The sequence below is a fragment of the Heteronotia binoei genome, chromosome 1 (genome assembly GCF_032191835.1).
Source record: "Heteronotia binoei isolate CCM8104 ecotype False Entrance Well chromosome 1, APGP_CSIRO_Hbin_v1, whole genome shotgun sequence".
NCBI classification, from domain to species: Eukaryota; Metazoa; Chordata; class Lepidosauria; order Squamata; family Gekkonidae; genus Heteronotia; species Heteronotia binoei.
Window position 1 is genome coordinate 267,421,078 of NC_083223.1, and position 19,391 is coordinate 267,440,468.

The window sequence follows — 19,391 nt, forward strand, 5'->3', positions numbered from 1 at the left end:
GTGGAGCAATTATTTGTAACATATAAGTAACGTAGTGGTTTATTTCAGTTGTTACTAATCAGTACACTGGTTTTGCCCACCTGGAGATTGGCAACCCTGGTCCAGGCACATTTTCTTTTGATATAACTTACGTATTAAATCTGGAGCAGTAGAGAAGAGCAGGAGTCCAGGAACACCCTCAGGGCAAACAAAGTCTGCGGCAGAAGAAGTGAGCAGTGACTCATGAAAGTACGCCCCCTTTCCTCTCGCCTGCGGCGTGTTTTTAAGTGGAAGGAGCCTGGTGGGCTTTTGCTTATCCAGGTTTCTGATTCGCTGCTGGAGATTGAATTTGTTTACTGGATTTTAATAATGTTGCTTTGGAATAGGCTTCCCAAACCTCCCGCTCTGGCAGGAGACTTCTGGGTTCGCAGCCTCATCTCCTGCTCTTCAAAACTCTGGAAGCGGGGGTGGGGGGTGGAGGGGGGGAGAACATACCTTTAGGCTTCATGTTGTAGAGCTCCTGAGCCGTTTGCAAAATGTCTGCCCCTTTAAGGCTGGGCAGGAAGCAGGAAGCAGAAAGGGCTTCTGAGAACGGCCCCTCCCTTGCTTTTGCTTTCGTTTTCACAGGAAGTAGAGTTGTCCGGAGGAAGATCTGGTAAGTGTGTGTGTGTGAGAGGGAGGGGGCAGGGGATTCCCTGGTATGGAGGCCCTCCCCGCCTTTAGAAAGCGTGGGGGGGGAGGGAAATGTCTACTAGGCACTCTATTATTCCCTATGGAGAACGATTCCCATAGGGAATAATAGGGAATTCATCCGTGGGTATTGGGGGCTCTGGGGGGGCTGTTTTTTGAGGTAGAGGCACCAAATTTTTAGTATAGCATCTAGTGCCTCTCCCCAAAATACCCCCCAAGTTTCAAAATGATTGGACCAGAGGGTCCAATTCTATGAGCCCCAAAAGATGGTGCCCCATCCTTAATTATTTCCTATGGAAGAAAGGCATTTGAAAAGGTGTGCTGTCCCTTTAAATGTGATGGCCAGAACTCCCTTGGAGTTCAATTATGCTTGTCACATCCTTGTTCTTGGCTCCACCCCCAAAGTCTCCTGGCTCCACCCCCAAAGTCCCCAGATTTTTCTTTAATTGGACTTGGCAACCCTACTTTGGAAGCAGATTGCCACCACAGTACACTGTGCGACTGAAGATAAGCTGTGGCGGCCATTTAGTGGCTGCACTCGCCATCCTGGCTCAGATTTCCAAAGGTGGCCACAGGCTGAAAAAGGTAGGGGGACCCTTGTCTTACACTCTTGACCCCTTTCTGCTCCCCACCCCCCTCCAAGTCCATACTCTATATCCCTTTCCATGTTTTCAGGAATTTTCTCAGTATTGAGGACTAGAAACTGAAATCAAAAGCTTTAAAAGCCAAGATCTTCAGAACGAATGGCCATATCTATGCATTTCTGTGTGGTCATGAGTAGCAATCCCTGTAAGTGTGAGCTAGTTCACAGCTTTTTAGCCTCCGGCTCACACATTTTTGTCTTAGCTCAGGAAAAATGGCCTCAGAGCAAACTAATTTCTGCAGTCACTTCCCACTTTAATGCCAGTAGCTCGTGAAGTAGAATTTTTGCTCACAAGCCTCCATAGCTTAGAGGGAGTATTGAGGAGGAGGAGAAGACTGCAGATTTATATCCCGCCCTTCTCTCTGAATCAGAGACTCAGAGCGGCTTACAATCTTCTCTATATCTTCTCCCCTCACAACAGACACCCTGTGAGATGGGTGGGGCTGAGAGGGCCATTCCAGCAGGTGCAAGTGGAGGAGTGGGGAATCAAAACTGGTTCTCCCAGATAAGAATCTGCACACTTAACCACTTAACTACACCAAACTGGCTCTCGCTCACTAACCTCAGTCACAAAATGAGTGTCCCTCAGCAGGGTTTCCCAATGCCCCTCCGCAGTTTGCCAGTTTTCCTTCCCTCACCCGAAATGACGACCACGTTCCTTCTATGTGACCTATTTTATTGGTTTTAACTGTGACAGCGTTGGCTGCGGGGAAAGGGGGGGGACACAGTCAAATGCTATGTGGTGAGAATGCTTTGGTCTCTCTGCCGAGGCCGCTGGTCGTCTGGTGGAGAAATTATCTGTTCCTGGGAGACTGGAGCCCTCCTCTCTGTTCCTCCGAGAGCAGACTCCGGTAAGGGTCGCCTTGGCATTAATCTGGTCAGGGCGATGGAAGAAACGAAAGGGATGGGATGGAGCAGACAGGTGGTCTCTTCCCCCACCCCCTCTTACCTTGCAGTTTTCCCGATCGCCTCACAGGAACGGAGGGGAGCCCCCTAGACTCCCTGGGGGGGGGGCAACTAAATGCCCCTTTGGTGAAGCCACCATAAAGATAGCTGTTGCCGTCACCAGAACTGGTATGGAGCTGTATCAAGGGGCAGAGGCCTGCCCTATGCAACCCGGTTGCTGTTTTCTTGAAATATGTAGGGTATTTTTCTTTTAAATCCCTGAGTTTGGGAGCTGGTACCCCAGAATTGGCACAAGCCTGGGCGTAGGGGGGAATGGGGAAGCTAGAGTCCTCTTTCAGAATGCGCACGTGGCAGCAAGACCACCACAGAAGCCGCCGTTCAGCCTTTGACGAATGCCTTGCGAGAGCCGTTCGGAAACTTTGGAGATGTCCCTGCGTCCTTTCGCTAGGTACTGATACGCACCACAGCCGTTCGGCACTGTCTTTCTTTGCGGGTTCCCCCTTCTCCAGACAGGCTTCGTTCCTGGAACTAAAGCAAGATCCAAAGGAAGGGAGGGCCCATCTCGACAGCCCCTTGAAAGGTCCAGCAGGGTGTCTCTTCTCCACAGAGGGCTGCCAGAGAAGAGAAGGGGGAACCCCGCCCCCCCTGCTATTTGGAGCCGGGAACCCCATGGTTCAACTGCAGCAGAGAGTTGGAGGTGTAGTTTTGGAAGAGCGGCTGCAGGAACATGCCGATGGTGCCGAAGACGCAGACGAAGACGAAGATCCACAGGAAGAGGCGGTCGATCACCATGGCTACGTACTTCCAGTCCTCGCTCACCTGGACAGGGGAACAAGAAGAAGAGATTGGATTTATGCCCCATCCTTCACTCAGAACCTCAGAGTGGCTTACAATCCCCTTCCCTTTCTTTCCCCACAACAGACACCCTGTGAGGTAGGTAAGGGTGAGAGAGCTCTGAGAGAACTGCTCTGAGAGAGCTGGAACTGATCAGCGTCCAGATCATGTGAGGTGATGAATCCTTTTATGAATAATAACAGAACCTTTTTATAAATCAGGGTCATCTAGTCCAACCCCCTGCATAATGTAGGAAACTCACAAACACCTCCCCCTAAATTCACAGGATCCTCATTGCTGTCAGATGGCCATCTAGCCTCTGTTGAAAAACCTCCAAGGAAGGAGAGCCCACCACCTCCTGAGGAAGCCTGTTCCACTGAGGAACCGCTCTAACGGTCAGGAAGTTCTTCCTAATGTTGAGCCGGAAACTCTTCTGATTCAATTTCAACCCGTTGGTTCTGGTCCTACCTTCCGGGGCCACAGGAAACTATTCCACCCCATCCTCTAGATGACAGCCCTTCAAGGACTTGAAGATGGTGATCCTATCACCTCTCAGCCGCCTCCTCTCCAGGCTAAACATGCCCAGCTCCTTCAACCTTTCTTCATAGGACTCGGTCTCCAGACCCCTCACCTTCCTCGGGAGGTGGCAGTCTCTCCTCCTTTGGAGGATTTCAAACAGAGGCTAGATGGCCATCTGGGAGCCACACACCCCTGATGTAGCCAATCCTCCAAGAGCTTACAAAAAAAGAGCCTTGTAAGCTCTTGGAGGATTGGCTACATCAGAGGGTGTGGCCTAATATGCAAAGGAGCTCCTGCTAGAGTTACACCAGTACTCCAGGTCTGCTCCCCCACCGGCCACTGGCAGAGGCTGGGGCGGTAGGGTTACCAGATCCATGTTGGGAAACTTTTGGGAGGAATTTTGGTGTGGAGCCTGGGGAGGACAGGAACTTCAGCAGGGTACAATGCCACAGAGAGTCCACCCTCCAAAGCATCCATTTTCTCCAGAGGAACTGATCTCTGTAGCCCGGAGATGAGCTGTGATTCCAGAGACCTCCAGGTCCCCCCTGGAGGCTGGCATCCTTGACATTGTCCACAATGCGCATACTGAACAGAGCCTCCCCTCACTCCCCAAGTTGCTCATAGCTTGGCCAAGAACGGCAATCTCACAGGGCTGCCTGAGGCCTTCCCATCAGCCAGCTGTTTCCGTTCCCGGTTCCTATGGCGACCACTTAAAACTTGGCTCCCGTTTCCTCAGCATCCGCAAAACAACTGTACCACCCAAGGAGGGGAGGGGGAGATTTGGCAAGGCCTGAAAGGTTATGGAGTGATTTGGGGGTTGTTTTTTCTTGGGGGGGGGGGAGTGAAGCTGACTGAGGTCTGGGTGTCAAATTACGGGGGAAGGGAAGTATTGGACAGCTCCTGATCCGTCACCACCTTACGCTGTGGGAAGAGACCGTGGTTGCCAGTAAGCTTGACCTACACGTTACCAAGAAGAGAAGCCTATTCCTCTCAGCCTGCTCCCCCCCCCCCTTCCCTGCGCACACCCACACACCTCCCCACGCATGAATTTTTCATGGGCCTTCAACACCGAGCTCCAGCCGAGCAGAAGTGAAATATCGATTCTGGAGGTTTGCAGACGCGGCCTGCCGCACAGTTTGGGTGGCGGAGGGGAAAGAGAGGGGTCAGCAAAGGACAACGATCTCTGACTCACTGCACTGGCGTGATGTGGTAGATTGGGGGTGGGGGGGGGGAGTCATGCGTCTCCCTGCAAGTGATTTTGGCGGATGAAATGTCTTTTTACAGCCTCTCTGTACCAGGTTAGGGACCCTTTGCTACGTTTCTTTTGTAGTCGGCCTGCCAGATTGAAAGAAATTGGCTACGCCGTTATTTGATTAGTCTACCCTGCAGCAGGGATCAATTTTCCTGAGGTGTTTTAGAATGGAGAAACTGGGACACGCATACCCACATCTGTTTCTTTGCGGAGGGTATTTTGGCTCCAGAGGTCTCCCTTTGTGGTGGTGGCAACCAACGTTCCCTCTAAGCTGCAGAGTCTTGTGAGCAAAAATTCTACTTTGTGAGCTGCTGGCATGAAATTGATACGCTCTGGGGTCATCCTTCCTGAGCGAAGACAAAAATGTGTGAGCTGGAGGCGAAAAATCTGTGAGCTAGCTCACGCTAACTCAGCTTAGAGCAGGGGTGTCGAACTCATTTGTTATGAGGGTCGAATCTGACATAAATGAGACCTTGTCAGGCCGGGTCATGTGCGTACCTATTTGAGATTAGGTAGCAGAGATAAAAACTTTTTAAAGGACATAGACAAACACGACTAAATATATATATATTTAAAATCCCAACTCTAAAACATGCTTAAAAACATTAGCACTTGTTGGTCTTAAAGGTGCTTTCTTTGTCTCTCTCCCATGGGATCCAGGGAACTGGGCAAAGGAAGCTCTGGCTCTTTCCCTCCCTCTCCAGGGAACCAGGAGGGGGAGGAGCCTCAGCCAATGGAGCAAATGGAGGTTTTGCTCTGTAGCTCCTGTGCGATTGAGCAAGCCTTGCAAAGCGAGCTGAGATGCAGAAGGAAGCGAGAGGGAGAAGGAAGTAGACAAGAGCCAGTTGCTCAGGGGCCTGATAGGAGCCCTCCAGGGGCCTGATTCGGCCCCCGGGCTGCATGTTTGACACCCCTGGCGTAGAGGGGACAACGGTGACAAGTGCCATCCAGTCACAGTTGGTGATAATGACCTTTGTGAGGTTTTCAAGGCAAAAGACATTCAGATGTGGTTTTGCCACTTCCTTCCTCTGCGTAGCAACCCTGGGCTTCCTTGGTGGTCTCCCGTCCAAATACAAATGAGGGCTGACCCTCCTTAGCTTCCGAGATCTGACAAGGTCGGACTAGCTTGCCGATTGAAAAGGAAAGCTCACTTCAAGGCCAGCAAAGGGCCAGCGGAAGCGGGGGGGGGGGAGGCTTTATTCGACCATCTTTCCGAATATCCTCCTGGCCCCCAGTAGGGGTCAGTCAGCTGAGGTCACCATGACTTCCATACGCACAAACACACACATACAAAAAATACAGGGGTGGAATTCTAGCAGGAGCTCCTTTGCATATTAGGCCACACACCCCTACTGTAGGCAATCCTCCAAGAGCTTACAAGGCTCTTTTTTGCAAGCTCTTGGAGGATTGGCTACATCAGGGGTGTGTGGCCTAATGTGAAAAAGGAGCTCCTGATAGAATTCTACCCCTGCAAAAATATACCTCCCCCAAAAAAAGAAGAGACCCACAAGATTTTCAGGGTGCGAGCATTCGAAAGTCAACGTTTCCTTTGTCAGTTATAGTATCTGATGAAGAAGAAAAGAAGAGATGGGATTTATACCCCCCCCCTTTCCATCGGAGTTTCAAAAGCATCTTACAATCTCCTTTCCCTTCCATTCCCCACAACAGACACCCTGTGAGGAAGGTGGGGCTGAGAGAGCCAGTTTGGGGTAGTGGTTAAGCGCGCGGACTCTTATTTGGGAGAACCGGGTTTGATTCCCTCTCCTCCACTTGCACCTGCTGGAATGGCCTCAAGTCAGCCACACCTCTAGCAGAGCTGTCTTTGAAAAGGCAGCTTCTGGGAGAGCTCTCTCAGCCCCACCTACCTCACAGGGAAAGGAGATTGTGAGCTGCTCTGAGACTCCGAGCGAAGGCTGGGGATAAATCCAGACCGTTTTCACACTAACTTTGCTCTGACTTGTGACTTGCCGCGTGGCAGCGTAAACCTGAAAAAAAAACAGGGTTACGCTGCCACACGGCAAATCGCGGGTTGCCCTGGCACAAAATGGCAGTGCGGAGCAGCTGGTGCAAAATCGCTAGCTTGCTCCAGAGAGAAACACAAGCCTGGCGCAGAGCAAGGTTAGTGTTGAAATGGTCTCTTATCGTTTCTTCTTCTTCTTCAGAGAACAGGTCTGACAGAATTACGACTGACCCAAGGTCACCCAGCTGGCTGCATGTGGAGAAGGAGTGGGGAATCAAACTCAGTTCTCCAGATTAGAATCCTGCTGCTCTTAACCTCGACATCAAGCTCTCTCACTCTCTCTGACCAATTTCGCACTAGACCTTTAATCCTGGTTTAACTCTGTCCCCGAACTGACATTCTACAGTAGAATCAGAGAAACCATGACCGATTTTGCACTCGCGCCGCTCCCACATTCGTCTTCTCAGTGCGGCTTCCCTCTGATTTCCCACTATCTGCCCTGGGGTTGCATCAAGCTTCGGAGTTTTCACACAGGAAACTAGTTTCTGTTTGCTGCACAAAAATGGCGATGCTTGCTGCGGGCCTGGGGCAGATAGTGGGAAATCGGAAAGAAGCGGCGCTGAGAAGATGAACGTGAGAGCGGCGTAAGGTGAGTGCGAAATCGGTCTATGATTTTAGTGTAGAATGTCAGCTTGGGGACAGGGTTAAACCAGGATTAAAAGTCTAGTGTGAAATTGCTCCGTCTCCCTCTCTCTCTCTCTCTGAAGGGAACTTAGGCTCTTGAAATCTCATCCACCCCCCTCCCAAAATCTTGTTGACAGGGCTTTTTTTGTAGCAGGAACTCCTTTGCATATTAGCCACACCCCCTTGATGTAGCCAATCCTCCAAGAGTTTACAGTAGGCCCTGTAAGAAGAGCCCTGTAAGCTCTTGGAGGATTGGCTACATCAGGGGGGGTGCAGCCCAGAGATGGAATTCTAGCAGGAGCTCCTTTGCCTATTAGGCCACGCCCCCTGATGTAGCCAATCCTTCTGGAGCTTACAGGAGGCCCTGTAAAAAGAGCCCTGTAAGCTCTTGGAGGATTGGCTACATCCGGGGTGCGTGGCCTAATATGCAAAGGAGCTCCTGCTACAACAAAAGCCCTTCTTGCTGGTCTCTAAGGGTCAACTGGACTCAGATGGAGCTGTTCTACTGCAGACCAACCTGGCTTCCCTCTGAAACGATCTGTAGAATGAGCAAAAAAAAGAAGGGAAGTTTTGCAGTGGAAAGTGATTGTTCTGCGAGGCACACAATAAAGGATCTGAAATACAGGCTTCTGTACAATGCCAGTCTACAGTGAATGGCTTTTAATGGCGGGTGGCTATGCAGGGGCGTCGAACTCATTTGTTATGAGGGCCGGATCTGACATAAATGAGACCTTTTTGTGCCGGGCCATGTGTGTGCCTATTTAAGACTAGGAGAGAGATACAAACTTTATAAAGAGCACAGACAAACACAATTAAAGATTTAAAAAAACTTAAAACAATAGCACTCGGTCTTGAAGGTGCTTTCTTTGTACTTCTCCCATGGAATCCAGGGAACTGGGCAAAGGAAGCTCTGGGTCTTTATTTCCTTCCTCAGGAGATTGAGGAGAGGGGGCCTCAGCCAACAGAATGGAGAGAGGCTTAGCTCAGTAGTTCTACTGTGCGATTGAGAGAGCCTGGCAAAACAAGCTCTGCCTCCCCAAGGGAGGAGCTTCAGCCAACGGAAAAAAAAGAGAGGTTTTGTTCTGTAGCTCTTTTGTGATTGAGCAAGCCTGGCAAAGCAAGCCGTTATGCAGAAGGAAGCAAGAGAGAAGGAGAAGGAAGCAGATGACAGCCAGTTGCTCGGGGGCCTGATTTGGCCCCTGGGCCGCATGTTTGACATCTCTGGGCTACTGCTATCATCCACTCCTTGTCTGTTTAAGTAGGGAAGCTACATACATGGGGTCAGTGTAGCCAGCAAAGGTGACAGAAGTCGACGTTTGGCAGCTGGCTCCTGCCGAAGCAGGAAAAAACAAAATCCTCCTTCTCTTGGCATGAACATTTCAGATAAGCAGCCCAGTTCCCTCTTACAGCTGTTCATGCCAGCAGAGTGAGGAATTCAAACGACCCAGCTGGTTTTCCATCTGTGCTCCCCATCACTAATTCCGAAATGATTGGCAGGGTAGACTGATGTGCTCAAAGAGGCTTGCTTGCTGGGAGTCTGCTGCACGCCCAAAGAAAGGAGGCTTCCTACTGCATCACTGAGCGATGCCCTGTCCTGACCTGTTCAGGTCATCGTTATCTCTGTTACAGAGCATGTAGTCCAGGGGTGGCCAGACTGTGGCTCGGGAGCCACATGTGGCTCTTTCACACACACTGTGTGGCTCTTGAAGCCCCCACTGCCTGGAGAGCCAGTTTGGTGTGGAGAGCCAGTTTGGTGTAGTGGTTAAGTGTGCGGACTCTTATCTGGGAGAGCCGGGTTTGAGTCCCCACTCCTCCAATTGCACCTGCTAGCATGGCTTTGGGTCAGCCATAGCTCTGGCAGAGGTTGTCCTTGAAAGGGCAGCTGCTGTGAGAGCCCTCTCAGCCCCACCCACCTCACAAGGTGTCTTTTGTGGGGGAGGAAGGGAAGGGAGATTGTGAGCCGCTCTGAGACTCTTCAGAGTGGAGGGCGGGATATAAATCCAGTATCTTCATCTTCTTCTTCTTGGCTGGCTTGTACAGAGTAGATCATTTTTTCAAGTCAGCTTGAAGAATGCATTTAAACTTAAAATTGCTTTCTTTCCGCCTCTCTCCCCCCATTTCTTTGCTTCCTTTCCACCTTTCTTCCCTCCCTCCCTGTCTTGCAGCTCTCCAATATTTGATGTTCATGTCCTGAGGCTCTCAAACATCTGACATTTATTCTATGTGGCTCTTACGTTAATCAAGTTTGGCCACCCCTGGTGTAGTCTTTTTTTCAGAACAGAGATTCAATCAAATTACCTGCTCTCAGAAGAGGCACCTTGTTGCATCTCTGCGTTAGTTACCATGCTGGCCTTTATCTCCTTCCAATTGGCCTCTGTCGGGGGGGCTGGCAATTGCTGCCTGTCTGCATTCGGTCTAACAATGTCAAGACAGTGTGCGATTGCAATAAAAAAGGCCAACGCCATGCTGGGAATTATTAGGAAGGGAATTGAAAAAGGCAGGTCCAGAACAGCCACTCATGCAAAGATGCAACAGGCAGCCTCTTCAGAGGATAGGATATCAGTATCATAATGCCCCTGTATAAATCGATGGTGCGGTCTCATTTGGAGTACTGTGTGCAGTTCTGGTCGCCGCACCTCAAAAAGGATATTATAGCATTGGAGAAAGTCCAGAAAAGGGCAACTAGAATGATTAAAGGGCTGGAACACTTTCCCTATGAAGAAAGGTTGAAACGCTTGGGACTCTTTAGCTTGGAGAAACGTCGACTGTGGGGTGACATGATAGAGGTTTACAAGATTATACATGGGATGGAGAAAGTAGAGAAAGAAGTCTTTTTCTCCTTTTCTCACAATACAAGAACTCGTGGGCATTCGATGAAATTGCTGAGCAGTCAGGTTAAAACGGATAAAAGGAAGTACTTCTTCATCCAAAGGGTGATTAACATGCTGAATTCACTGCCACAGGAGGTGGTGGCGGCTGCAAGCATGGCCACCTTCAAGAGGGGATTGGATAAAAATATGGAACAGAGGTCCATTAGTGGCTATTAGCCACTAATATATATTGGCCTCTGTGTGATACAGAGTGTTGGACTGAATGGGCCATTGGCCTGATCCAACCTGGCTTCTCTTATGTTCTTAAAACAATCCCTCTGCTCCATATGCAAAGGATATAGTAGAACTACCTATCCTCTGAAGAGGCTGCCTGTTGCATCTTTGCATGAGTGGCTGTTCTGGACCTGCCTTTTTCTGTTTAGGAGGCATACTCCAGATAAATCGCACACGTGAAATTTGTTTCACGTACTGAAAATAAACTCGTTCAGATTTAAAAGTGCATTGACCTTTTAATTCAATCACTGAGTCTCACCTACAGTGTCTACAGCCAGAGAAACATTGGAGGTTTTCCCATCAGTTCCCCACACTGGTCTTCAGCCAGTACTGCTGCCCATAGGCTTTTCAAATTAGGAGGACGGTGACTCTCTCTGAGAGGCAACCAGAGGCACCAAACCTTCAGATAGAGGCACCAAACCTTCAGATAGCATCCAGTGCCTCTTCCACAAGATCCCCTCCAAGTTTCAAAAGCATTGGACCTGCGGGTCCAATTCTATGAGCCCCAAAAGAAGGTGCCCCTATCCATTATTTCCTATGGAAGGATTTAAAAGGAGCACGGTCCCTTTAATTATGCTTGTCACAACCTTGCTCCTGGCTCCACCTCCTATGTCTCCTGGCTCCACCCCCAAAGTCCCCAGATATTTCTTGCATTGGACTTGGCAACCCTAAAAGAGCCCTCAAGTCATGGTTGACTTATGGCAGCCCCAGGAAGGGGCCTTTGAGGCAAGGGAGAAGCAGAAGGGGTCGGCCATTGCTTTCCTCTGCAGAGCCTTCCTTGGTGGTCTCTCATCCAAGTACTGGCTGTGGCCAACCCTGTTTAGCTCCCAAACTCGGACGAGATCAGGCCAGGCTAAGCTGGGCTGGGCTGGGCTGTTAGGCTGCCAAGGAATCCTAGATGCACATAAGTCGCAACTGGATTATGGCGACCCCAGCAGGGGCTTTAGAGGCAAGGGAGAAGCAGAGTTGATTGGCAGTTGTCTTCCTCTGTAGCAGGGGTGGCCAAAGTGTGGCTCAGGAGCCCCAAGTGGCTCTTTCACACATATACTGCAGCTCTCCAAACCCCCACCACCCTGTCGGCCAGCTTGGAGACGGCATTTCTCTCTTTAAACCACTTCTCCTAGCCCAACCAGCTGGCAGCTTGGAGAATGCATTTAAAGTTAAAGGTGGTTTCTTTCAACCTCTCTCTCCCTCCCAACCTATTTGCCTCCTTCCTTCCTTCCTTCCTTCCTTCCTTCCTTCCTTCCTTCCTTCCTTCCTTCCTTCCTTCCTTCCTTCCTTCCTTCCTCCCTCCCTCCCTTCCTTCTTTTCTTCCTCCCACCCTCCCTCCCTCCTTTCTTTCCTTCCTCCCTCCCTCCCACCCTCCCTCCCTCTCTCTCTCTCTCTCTCTTTCTTTCTTTCTTTCTTTCTTTCTTTCTTTCTTTCTTTCTTTCTTTCTTTCTTTCTTTCTTTCTTTCTTTCTTTCTTTCTTTCTTTCCTCCCTCCCTCCCTCCCTTCCTCTCTCCCTCCCCCCCTTCCTCCCTTCCTTCAACATCTAACATCATGTCTTGCAGCCTTCCAACATCTGACATTCATGTCTTGTGGCTCTCAAACATGACATCTGACGTTTATTCTACATGGCTCTTATATTTAGCAAGTTTTGCCACTCCTGCTCTGCAGTCGTCCTTGAAGATCTCCCATTCCAGTACTAACCAGGGCTGATGTGGTTTAGTTGCTGAGATATGACAAGATGGGACTATGTATACCGTGCTGCCTCTCCTCCCGAGCTTACAGACCAGAAATCTGGTTGGTCTGCAAAGTGCTACTGAAGCTAAATCTCGGTCTTCTAAATAAGAAGATAGATCCAAGTGGGCAGCTGTGTTGGTCTGAAGCAGCAGAACAAAGCAGGAGTCGAGTTGTACCTTTAAGACCAACAAAGTTTTATTCAGAACGTAAGCTTTCGTGTGCTAAAAGCACACTTCTTCAGACGGGGGGGATCAGGTACAGTGGGCTGAAATACATGCAGTTTGTGGATTAAGAGGGCAAACTGGCTGGGATCACACGGTGGAACAATGTGACAATTTAGAAGGCCATTTGGTCTGGATAACCATCAAAGATAATAAAAGTTGCCTGTCAATTAGTGCTTCTGCAAGCCTAGGTAAATCAAAAAAAGGACATGTATTTCCTTGTTCTTATCCACCTAATTTACTTCTCAACATCAATCCATACATTATAGCCAGTTTGGGATGTACGAAGGTTCAATGTGCCCACTGGACCTGATCCCCTCGTCTGAAATAGTGTGCTTTTAGCACACGAAAGCTTACGTTATGAATAAAACCTTTTTCGGTCTTCAAGCTGCGACTTGACTTCTGCTTTCTTCTAAATAAGTCGTTCAGCATTCCAGGTTTCGTCTCGTCTCCCCAGGCTCAATGCTCAGACCCACGGAACTGCAGCTTCTTGCTGAGAACAGCTCTGTGTGCCAAGATAGACCGCAAAGACCACCCCTCGCTCCCACCCGTGGCTCTACTCACACTCTGGTCGTCGTCCTCGCTTTTCATGTGGTCTGCAATGAAACGGACTCCATCCACAGCTTCCTCCAGACCGCAACAGCAGTGACCGGGTGGCACCGCTTGACCCGGCCTGTCTCGGAAACCGTTGACCCCATCGGATGTTTCTGTGAAAGGTCTGCTGCTGCCGCCACTGCTGCCGCCGCCACCGCCGTTACCGTTGTTTCCTGTCCCCAGCTTAGTCACGGTGGCAGGATTGAAGTAACGCATGCAGGAATGCGCCCCGTCTCGCCGGAAGAAGCTGCTGGTGGTACGTTCCTGGTTCTGGCGTCTCTGACGCAACCGCTGGCGGGCACAGTTCTGCCGCGGCTGCTTCATGAAGAGGAGTGTGGGCAGTTTTTCCAGGAAAACCACTTTGACCCACGGCGGCATGGTGTGGGTGGTCGGCGAGCGGTGGTGCACGTTCAGCACGCAGACGCTGGTGACAATGGAGAAGGTCACCAGAACCATGGTGAACATCAAGTATTTGCCCACCAGGGGCACATCCAGCGAGGTAGGGGGCACAATTTTGGAGATAAGGAGCAGGAAAACGGTGAGGGCTAGCAGGACCGAAATGCAGAGGGTCATCTTCTCGCCGCAATCGGAGGGCAAGTAGAAGACGAGGATGGCCAAGGAGGTGATGAGAATGCAAGGAATGATCAGGTTGATGGTGTAGAAGAGGGGCTTGCGCCGGATAATGAAGTCATAAGTGATGTCTACGTAAGTAGAGTCATTGGGGTTCTCGTTGCGCCGTCCTGGCAGAGCGATGATATCCCACTCGCCGCTGGGTGTGAAATCATCCAAGCTGGCCACCTCGCTCTTCAGCACCAGGTCAATCTCCGTGCGGTCGTAAGTCCACGAGCGGAACTTCATGGTGCAGTTCTGCTGGTCGAAGGGAAAGTGTTTCACCTCGATTTTGCAGGCGCTCTTGTAGATGGCAGGCGGGAGCCAGAAGATGCTGCCATCGTAAGATACCACCGCGTTGGAATAGAAAGACACTTCGTACATCCCATCGGCACTGCAGGAGAGGAGGAAACCCTGTTTATATTGAGGCGACAAGGGCAAGAAGAGATACACCTTGCAGGAAAGGGTGGATCCGGTAGCTACACCCTTCCTCTTTTTAGCCATGCATTACCCTTTTAACCTTTGACCACAAGCCTTCTTTAATGAAATATATGTCAAGAAGCAAAGTAGGGTGTCAAGGTTTAGTTAATAACTCGGTTAGATCCATCTGTTAAAATATCTGGTACTTTTTTATTTTTATTTATTTTAGACCAGGGGTGTCGAACTCATTTGTTATGAGGGCTGGATCTGACATAAATGAGACCTTGTTTGGCCGGGCCATGCCGGGTTGGGCCACGTGTATACCTATTTTAAGATTAGATAGCACAGATAGGAGAGAGAAAATTTGATAAAGAACACAGACAAATACACCTATTTTTTTTAAAAAAACTTAAAACATGCTTAAAATGTTAGCATTCATTACTTTCTTTGTATTTCTCCCATAGGATCCAGGGAACTGGGCAAGGGAAACTCTGGCTCTTTCCTTCCTTCCCCAGGGGACGAGGAGGGGGGAGGAGCCTCAGCCAATAGAAAGAAGTGAGGCTTGGCTCAGTAGCTCTGCTGTGCGACTGAGAGAGTCTGGCAAAGCAAGCTATTCTTCCCCCCCTTCCTCCCCAAGGGAGGAGCCTCAGCCAATGGAGAAAAGAGAGGTTTTGCTCTGTAGCTGCTGTGTGATTGAGCAAACCTTGCAAAGCAAGCTGTTATGCAGAAGGAAGCAAGATATAGAGAGAAGGAAGCAGAAGACAAGCCAGTTGCTCGGGGGCCAGATAGAAGCCCTCTGGGGGCCTGGTTCGGCCCCTGAACTGCATGTTTAACACCCCTACTTTAGACTTTTATCCTGCCCTCTCCACAAGTGGACTCAGGGTGGCTAACGATAATTTTAGAACAACAATTTCAAATTGCAATTTCAAAACAATAAAACTTAAACAATTAAAACGACATAGTTGGTGCTACTCAGAAAAAATTTTTATACAGGCGGATCACCGCTTTTGTTCTACCATGTTCAAATTATATCGATGTCATAGTTTCTTCTGTTTTTGTGATAGTGGTCCTTCTGGTGGTCCTAGTTCCCTGTAACTGGGATTGCTCAGCAGCATAGAAGTAGCAGCCCTCTCCCATTTAGATATTGTAAGCCAGATGGAAAATTTCAGTTTTGCACGCCCTGCGGAATTGGGAGAGATCCCGCAGGGCCCCATGGCCTCTGGGAGGGCGTTCCACATCATTGGTGCTGCCACTTCAAGCTAATGTGCATTTGCCCAAGGGCAAATATGGATAATAAAGAAAGTAATTTCCCAAGGATAAGGACCAGAAAGCCGTAACAGTCCTGCCAATGGAAAATAAGGACATTAAGGAGAGTAATCCCCTGAAGATAAGGACCAGGAATAGCGATGGTTCCCAAGGCAAATAAGAACAACAAAACCAGTAGTTCTTTAAAGAACCGGAAAATCACAGCAGTACTTTCAAAAGAAAATAAGGAATACAGGGAAAGTAACCACCTGAAGATAAGGACCAGAAAGTAGCAACAGTCCCACTAAAGGAGTGTAAGGACAATAAGGACAGTAGTCCCTTAAGGATACGGACCAGAAAGTAGCAACAGTCCCACTAAAGGAGTGTAAGGACAATAAGGACAGTAGTCCCTTAAGGATAAGGACCAGAAAGTAGCAACAGTCCCACTAAAGGAGTGTAAGGACAATAAGGGCAGTAGTCCCTTAAGGATAAGGACCAGAAAGTAGCAAGAGTCCCACTAAAGGAGTGTAAGGACAATAAGGACAGTAGTCCCTTAAGGATACGGACCAGAAAGTAGCAACAGTCCCACTAAAGGAGAGTAAGGACAATAAGGATAGTAGTCCCTTAAGGATAAGGACCAGAAAGTAGCAAGAGTCCCACTAAAGGAGAGTAAGGAAAATAAGGACAGTAGTCCCTTAAGGATACGGACCAGAAAGTAGCAACAGCCCCACTAAAGGAGAATAAGAACAATAAGGACAGTAGTCCCTTAAGGATAAGGACCAGAAAGTAGCAACAGTCCCACTAAAGGAGAATAAGGACAATAAGGACAGTAGTCCCTTAAGGATAAGGACCAGAAAGTAGCAACAGTCCCACTAAAGGAGTGTAAGGACAATAAGGACAGTAGTCCCTTAAGGATAAGGACCAGAAAGTAGCAACAGTCCCACTAAAGGAGTGTAAGGACAATAAGGACAGTAGTCCCTTAAGGATAAGGACCAGAAAGTAGCAACAGTCCCACTAAAGGAGTGTAAGGACAATAAGGACAGTAGTCCCTTAAGGATAAGGACCAGAAAGTAGCAACAGTCCCACTAAAGGAGTGTAAGGACAATAAGGGCAGTAGTCCCTTAAGGATAAGGACCAGAAAGTAGCAACAGTCCCACTAAAGGAGTGTAAGGACAATAAGGACAGTAGTCCCTTAAGGATAAGGACCAGAAAGTAGCAACAGTTAACAAGATAATGCATGGGATGGAGAAAGTAGAGAAAGAAGTACTTTTCTCCCTTTCTCACAATACAAGAACTCGTGGGCATTCGATGAAATTGCTGAGCAGACAGGTTAAAACGGATAAAAGGAAGTACTTCTTCACCCAAAGGGTGATTAACATGTGGAATTCACTGCCACAGGAGGTGGTGGCGGCCACAAGTATAGCCACCTTCAAGAGGGGTTTAGATAAAAATATGGAGCACGGGTCCATCAGTGGCTATTAGCCACAGTGTATGTGTGTATATAACATTTTTTGCCACTGTGTGACACAGAGTGTTGGACTTGATGGGCCGTTGGCCTGATCCAGCATGGCTTCTCTTATGTTCTTCTTCTTAACAGTCCCACTAAAGGAGTGTAAGGACAATAAGGACAGTAGTCCCTTAAGGATAAGGACCAGAAAGTAGCAACAGTCCCACTAAAGGAGTGTAAGGACAATAAGACAGTAGTCCCTTAAGGATAAGGACCAGAAAGTAGCTACAGACCTACCAAGGGAAAATAAGGACTAGGGATGGGCACAGACTAGAAAATGATGGTTCAGTTCACGAACAGAACTGGACTGGTTCCCGGACCAGTTCACAAACCGAACCACAGTTTGGTTCGTGAACTAATCCGGTTTTTAAAAAGCCCCACACAGGGTTTTGGGGTTCCACAATGGCAGGTTGTCTCCAGATCACTCTCTTCAATGTACCCACCAAGTTTGGTCTACATTGGACTTTGGGGGGCTGAGTTACAGACCCCAAAAAAAGGTCATTCAGTGCAATGCTTTTCAAAGGGATGTCACCTCTGCTGGTTCAGGAGTGACAAAAACTGACCTGGGTGTGCTGGAGGCCTTCAACGCACACAATTCCTCCCTGGGGTGACCCTCCTCATGGCCCACATGTTACACGAATGTCAGATTTGGGGGGATCCAAGTAGCAGACCACCAAGCAAAGTGTCTCCAGGAAACTGTTTTTTTGGGGGGGTTGTCCTGCACCATTTTGAGACATTACAGTGTGGACCTGGGTAAGCTACAGGCTTCAGACTCCCAGAGTACCTCCCCAGGGACCACTCACATGGCTGCAGGTGGCTGTGTCTTCCTGGGACCAGCCACCCAGCCCTGGCGACATGAGGACTGATTGGGGCCAAGCCTTCCATCCTACCTCGGAAGATGACAGAGACAACCAAGCCTGGCAACCGGGGCTCACTGCACAGCTGTGGGAGGGGGCCCTGGTGGACTAGCTAAGGGAATGTGTGGGAATATGTGGCAGATGAGAAAGGATGCTTTTTTGGAGGAGCAGAAAAGGGACCCCAAAGCCAGGGAAGAGGGCAGTTAGCCAAGCCCCCCAGAAATCTGTAGGTAGTTTGGGTGCCTGAGTGGGAGAGGAGAGAGGAAACCCCCCAGGCAGAGACTCAAGCAACGCAGGAAGAAACAGGGTGCTTTTTGGAGGAGCAGAAAGGGGACCCCACAGCCAGCATGCAGAGAAAGGGCGGTTTTCAGAACTCACAAAAGTGAACAGTCCACCCCCAAATCAAATCAAAAACATGTTTTAAAAGAAAAAAAAATCTATCCGTGTTTCCCTCTCCTCACAGCAAAGAAAAAGGCGGCCGGGGCGAGAGGGGGGTGAAATGTAACTCTGAATGCAAGGAAAGGAGAAAAAAGAGAGAGGTGATGCTTTCCCTCTGACAGTTTGTATAGACTAGAGGCCAGGAGAGTCAACAGGTTTCTCCAATCACCCCAGTAATTCCTCCCCCCCTCAATCCACCAAAAGATATTCCTTCACACGCAAGGAGAACAAGACTTGCAAAACCCAAATGCAAACAGAGTTCAGAAATGCACCTCCAGTGATTAGATACATTCCCCCCCTCCCCATCCTGAGGAAGTCAGATCGATGCCTGTCATTGGAAAGCAGACTTGCCTGCCAGCTTCAGACTGTCACTATTGGTCCCTCGATGGCTGGAAATATCCCGCCCATACCCACTTTTCAGTGCGAAACTCCATGGGTGGAGTTTCTTTTGCCAAGAGTGCACAAGAAGTTCCGAACCAGGCAGAAAGTTCGGAGACTTCCCGATCCGAACATGTGACTTTCGAACCAAACTGTCCGAACCTCGAACGAGGTAAAGTCCGGGCCAGATTTTGTTTGGTGTTCGGGTCTGTGCCCATCCCTAATAAGGACAATAATCCCGTAAGGATAAGGAATAGAAAGTGACAACAGTCCTGTCGAAGGCAAATAAGGACAATAACCTCTGCGGATAAGGACCAGAAAGTTGCAACAGTCCACAGGCAATGTTGGCGTCCTTGAAGCAATGGCAGCTTCGCAAGAAATTTAGCCCACCAAAAACTGTGTGCCTCCTACATTGTGGGAATTGCAAGGAAAATTGAGTACGTTCTTTCCCAGGACAACATTGCATGTGTGCAGCACAACGCTGGCCACACACTCTAGAAAACCACACAGCTTCTTTGGAAGTGTACAGGGATTCTGCCACAAATGACCTCAGCCGTTCTTCAGAAAGGAATCCCGGGGATGGCGACCCTGTCTTATCTCCTGTGAAACCTTATTACTTGCCGCGCCCGTTCCCTTTCCCTGCTACATCCCTGATCTATCCACAAGTGGAAATCCTGGCTGCGGAATGAGAGTTTGCAGGGACCTACTTGTTGTAGAGCACGACGTCTGGAAGCCAGATGTGCTTGGAGGGTAGTCGCACTTTCTTCATGTCGTCAAAGTCCTCGGGGTTCCACGTGAGGCGGTAATCCTCCCATTCCTGCAGAAG

At 49.3% G+C, this 19,391-nt stretch overlaps 1 protein-coding gene across 1 annotated transcript in view; it reads right to left on the minus strand.

Moving 5' to 3' along the window:
* Positions 1-2,852: 2,852 nt before the first annotated feature.
* CHRNB2 (cholinergic receptor nicotinic beta 2 subunit) overlaps positions 2,853-19,391 on the minus strand; it is a 60,293-nt gene continuing 43,754 nt past the window's right edge. Inside the window, exons 4-6 of the mRNA XM_060255438.1 lie at positions 19,273-19,382; positions 13,082-14,114; positions 2,853-3,037 (exon numbers count right to left, since the gene is read on the minus strand). Of these exons, the coding sequence (XP_060111421.1) occupies positions 2,867-3,037; positions 13,082-14,114; positions 19,273-19,382 (1,314 nt within the window). The 3' untranslated portion in view covers positions 2,853-2,866. The remainder of the gene's footprint in view (positions 3,038-13,081; positions 14,115-19,272; positions 19,383-19,391) is intronic.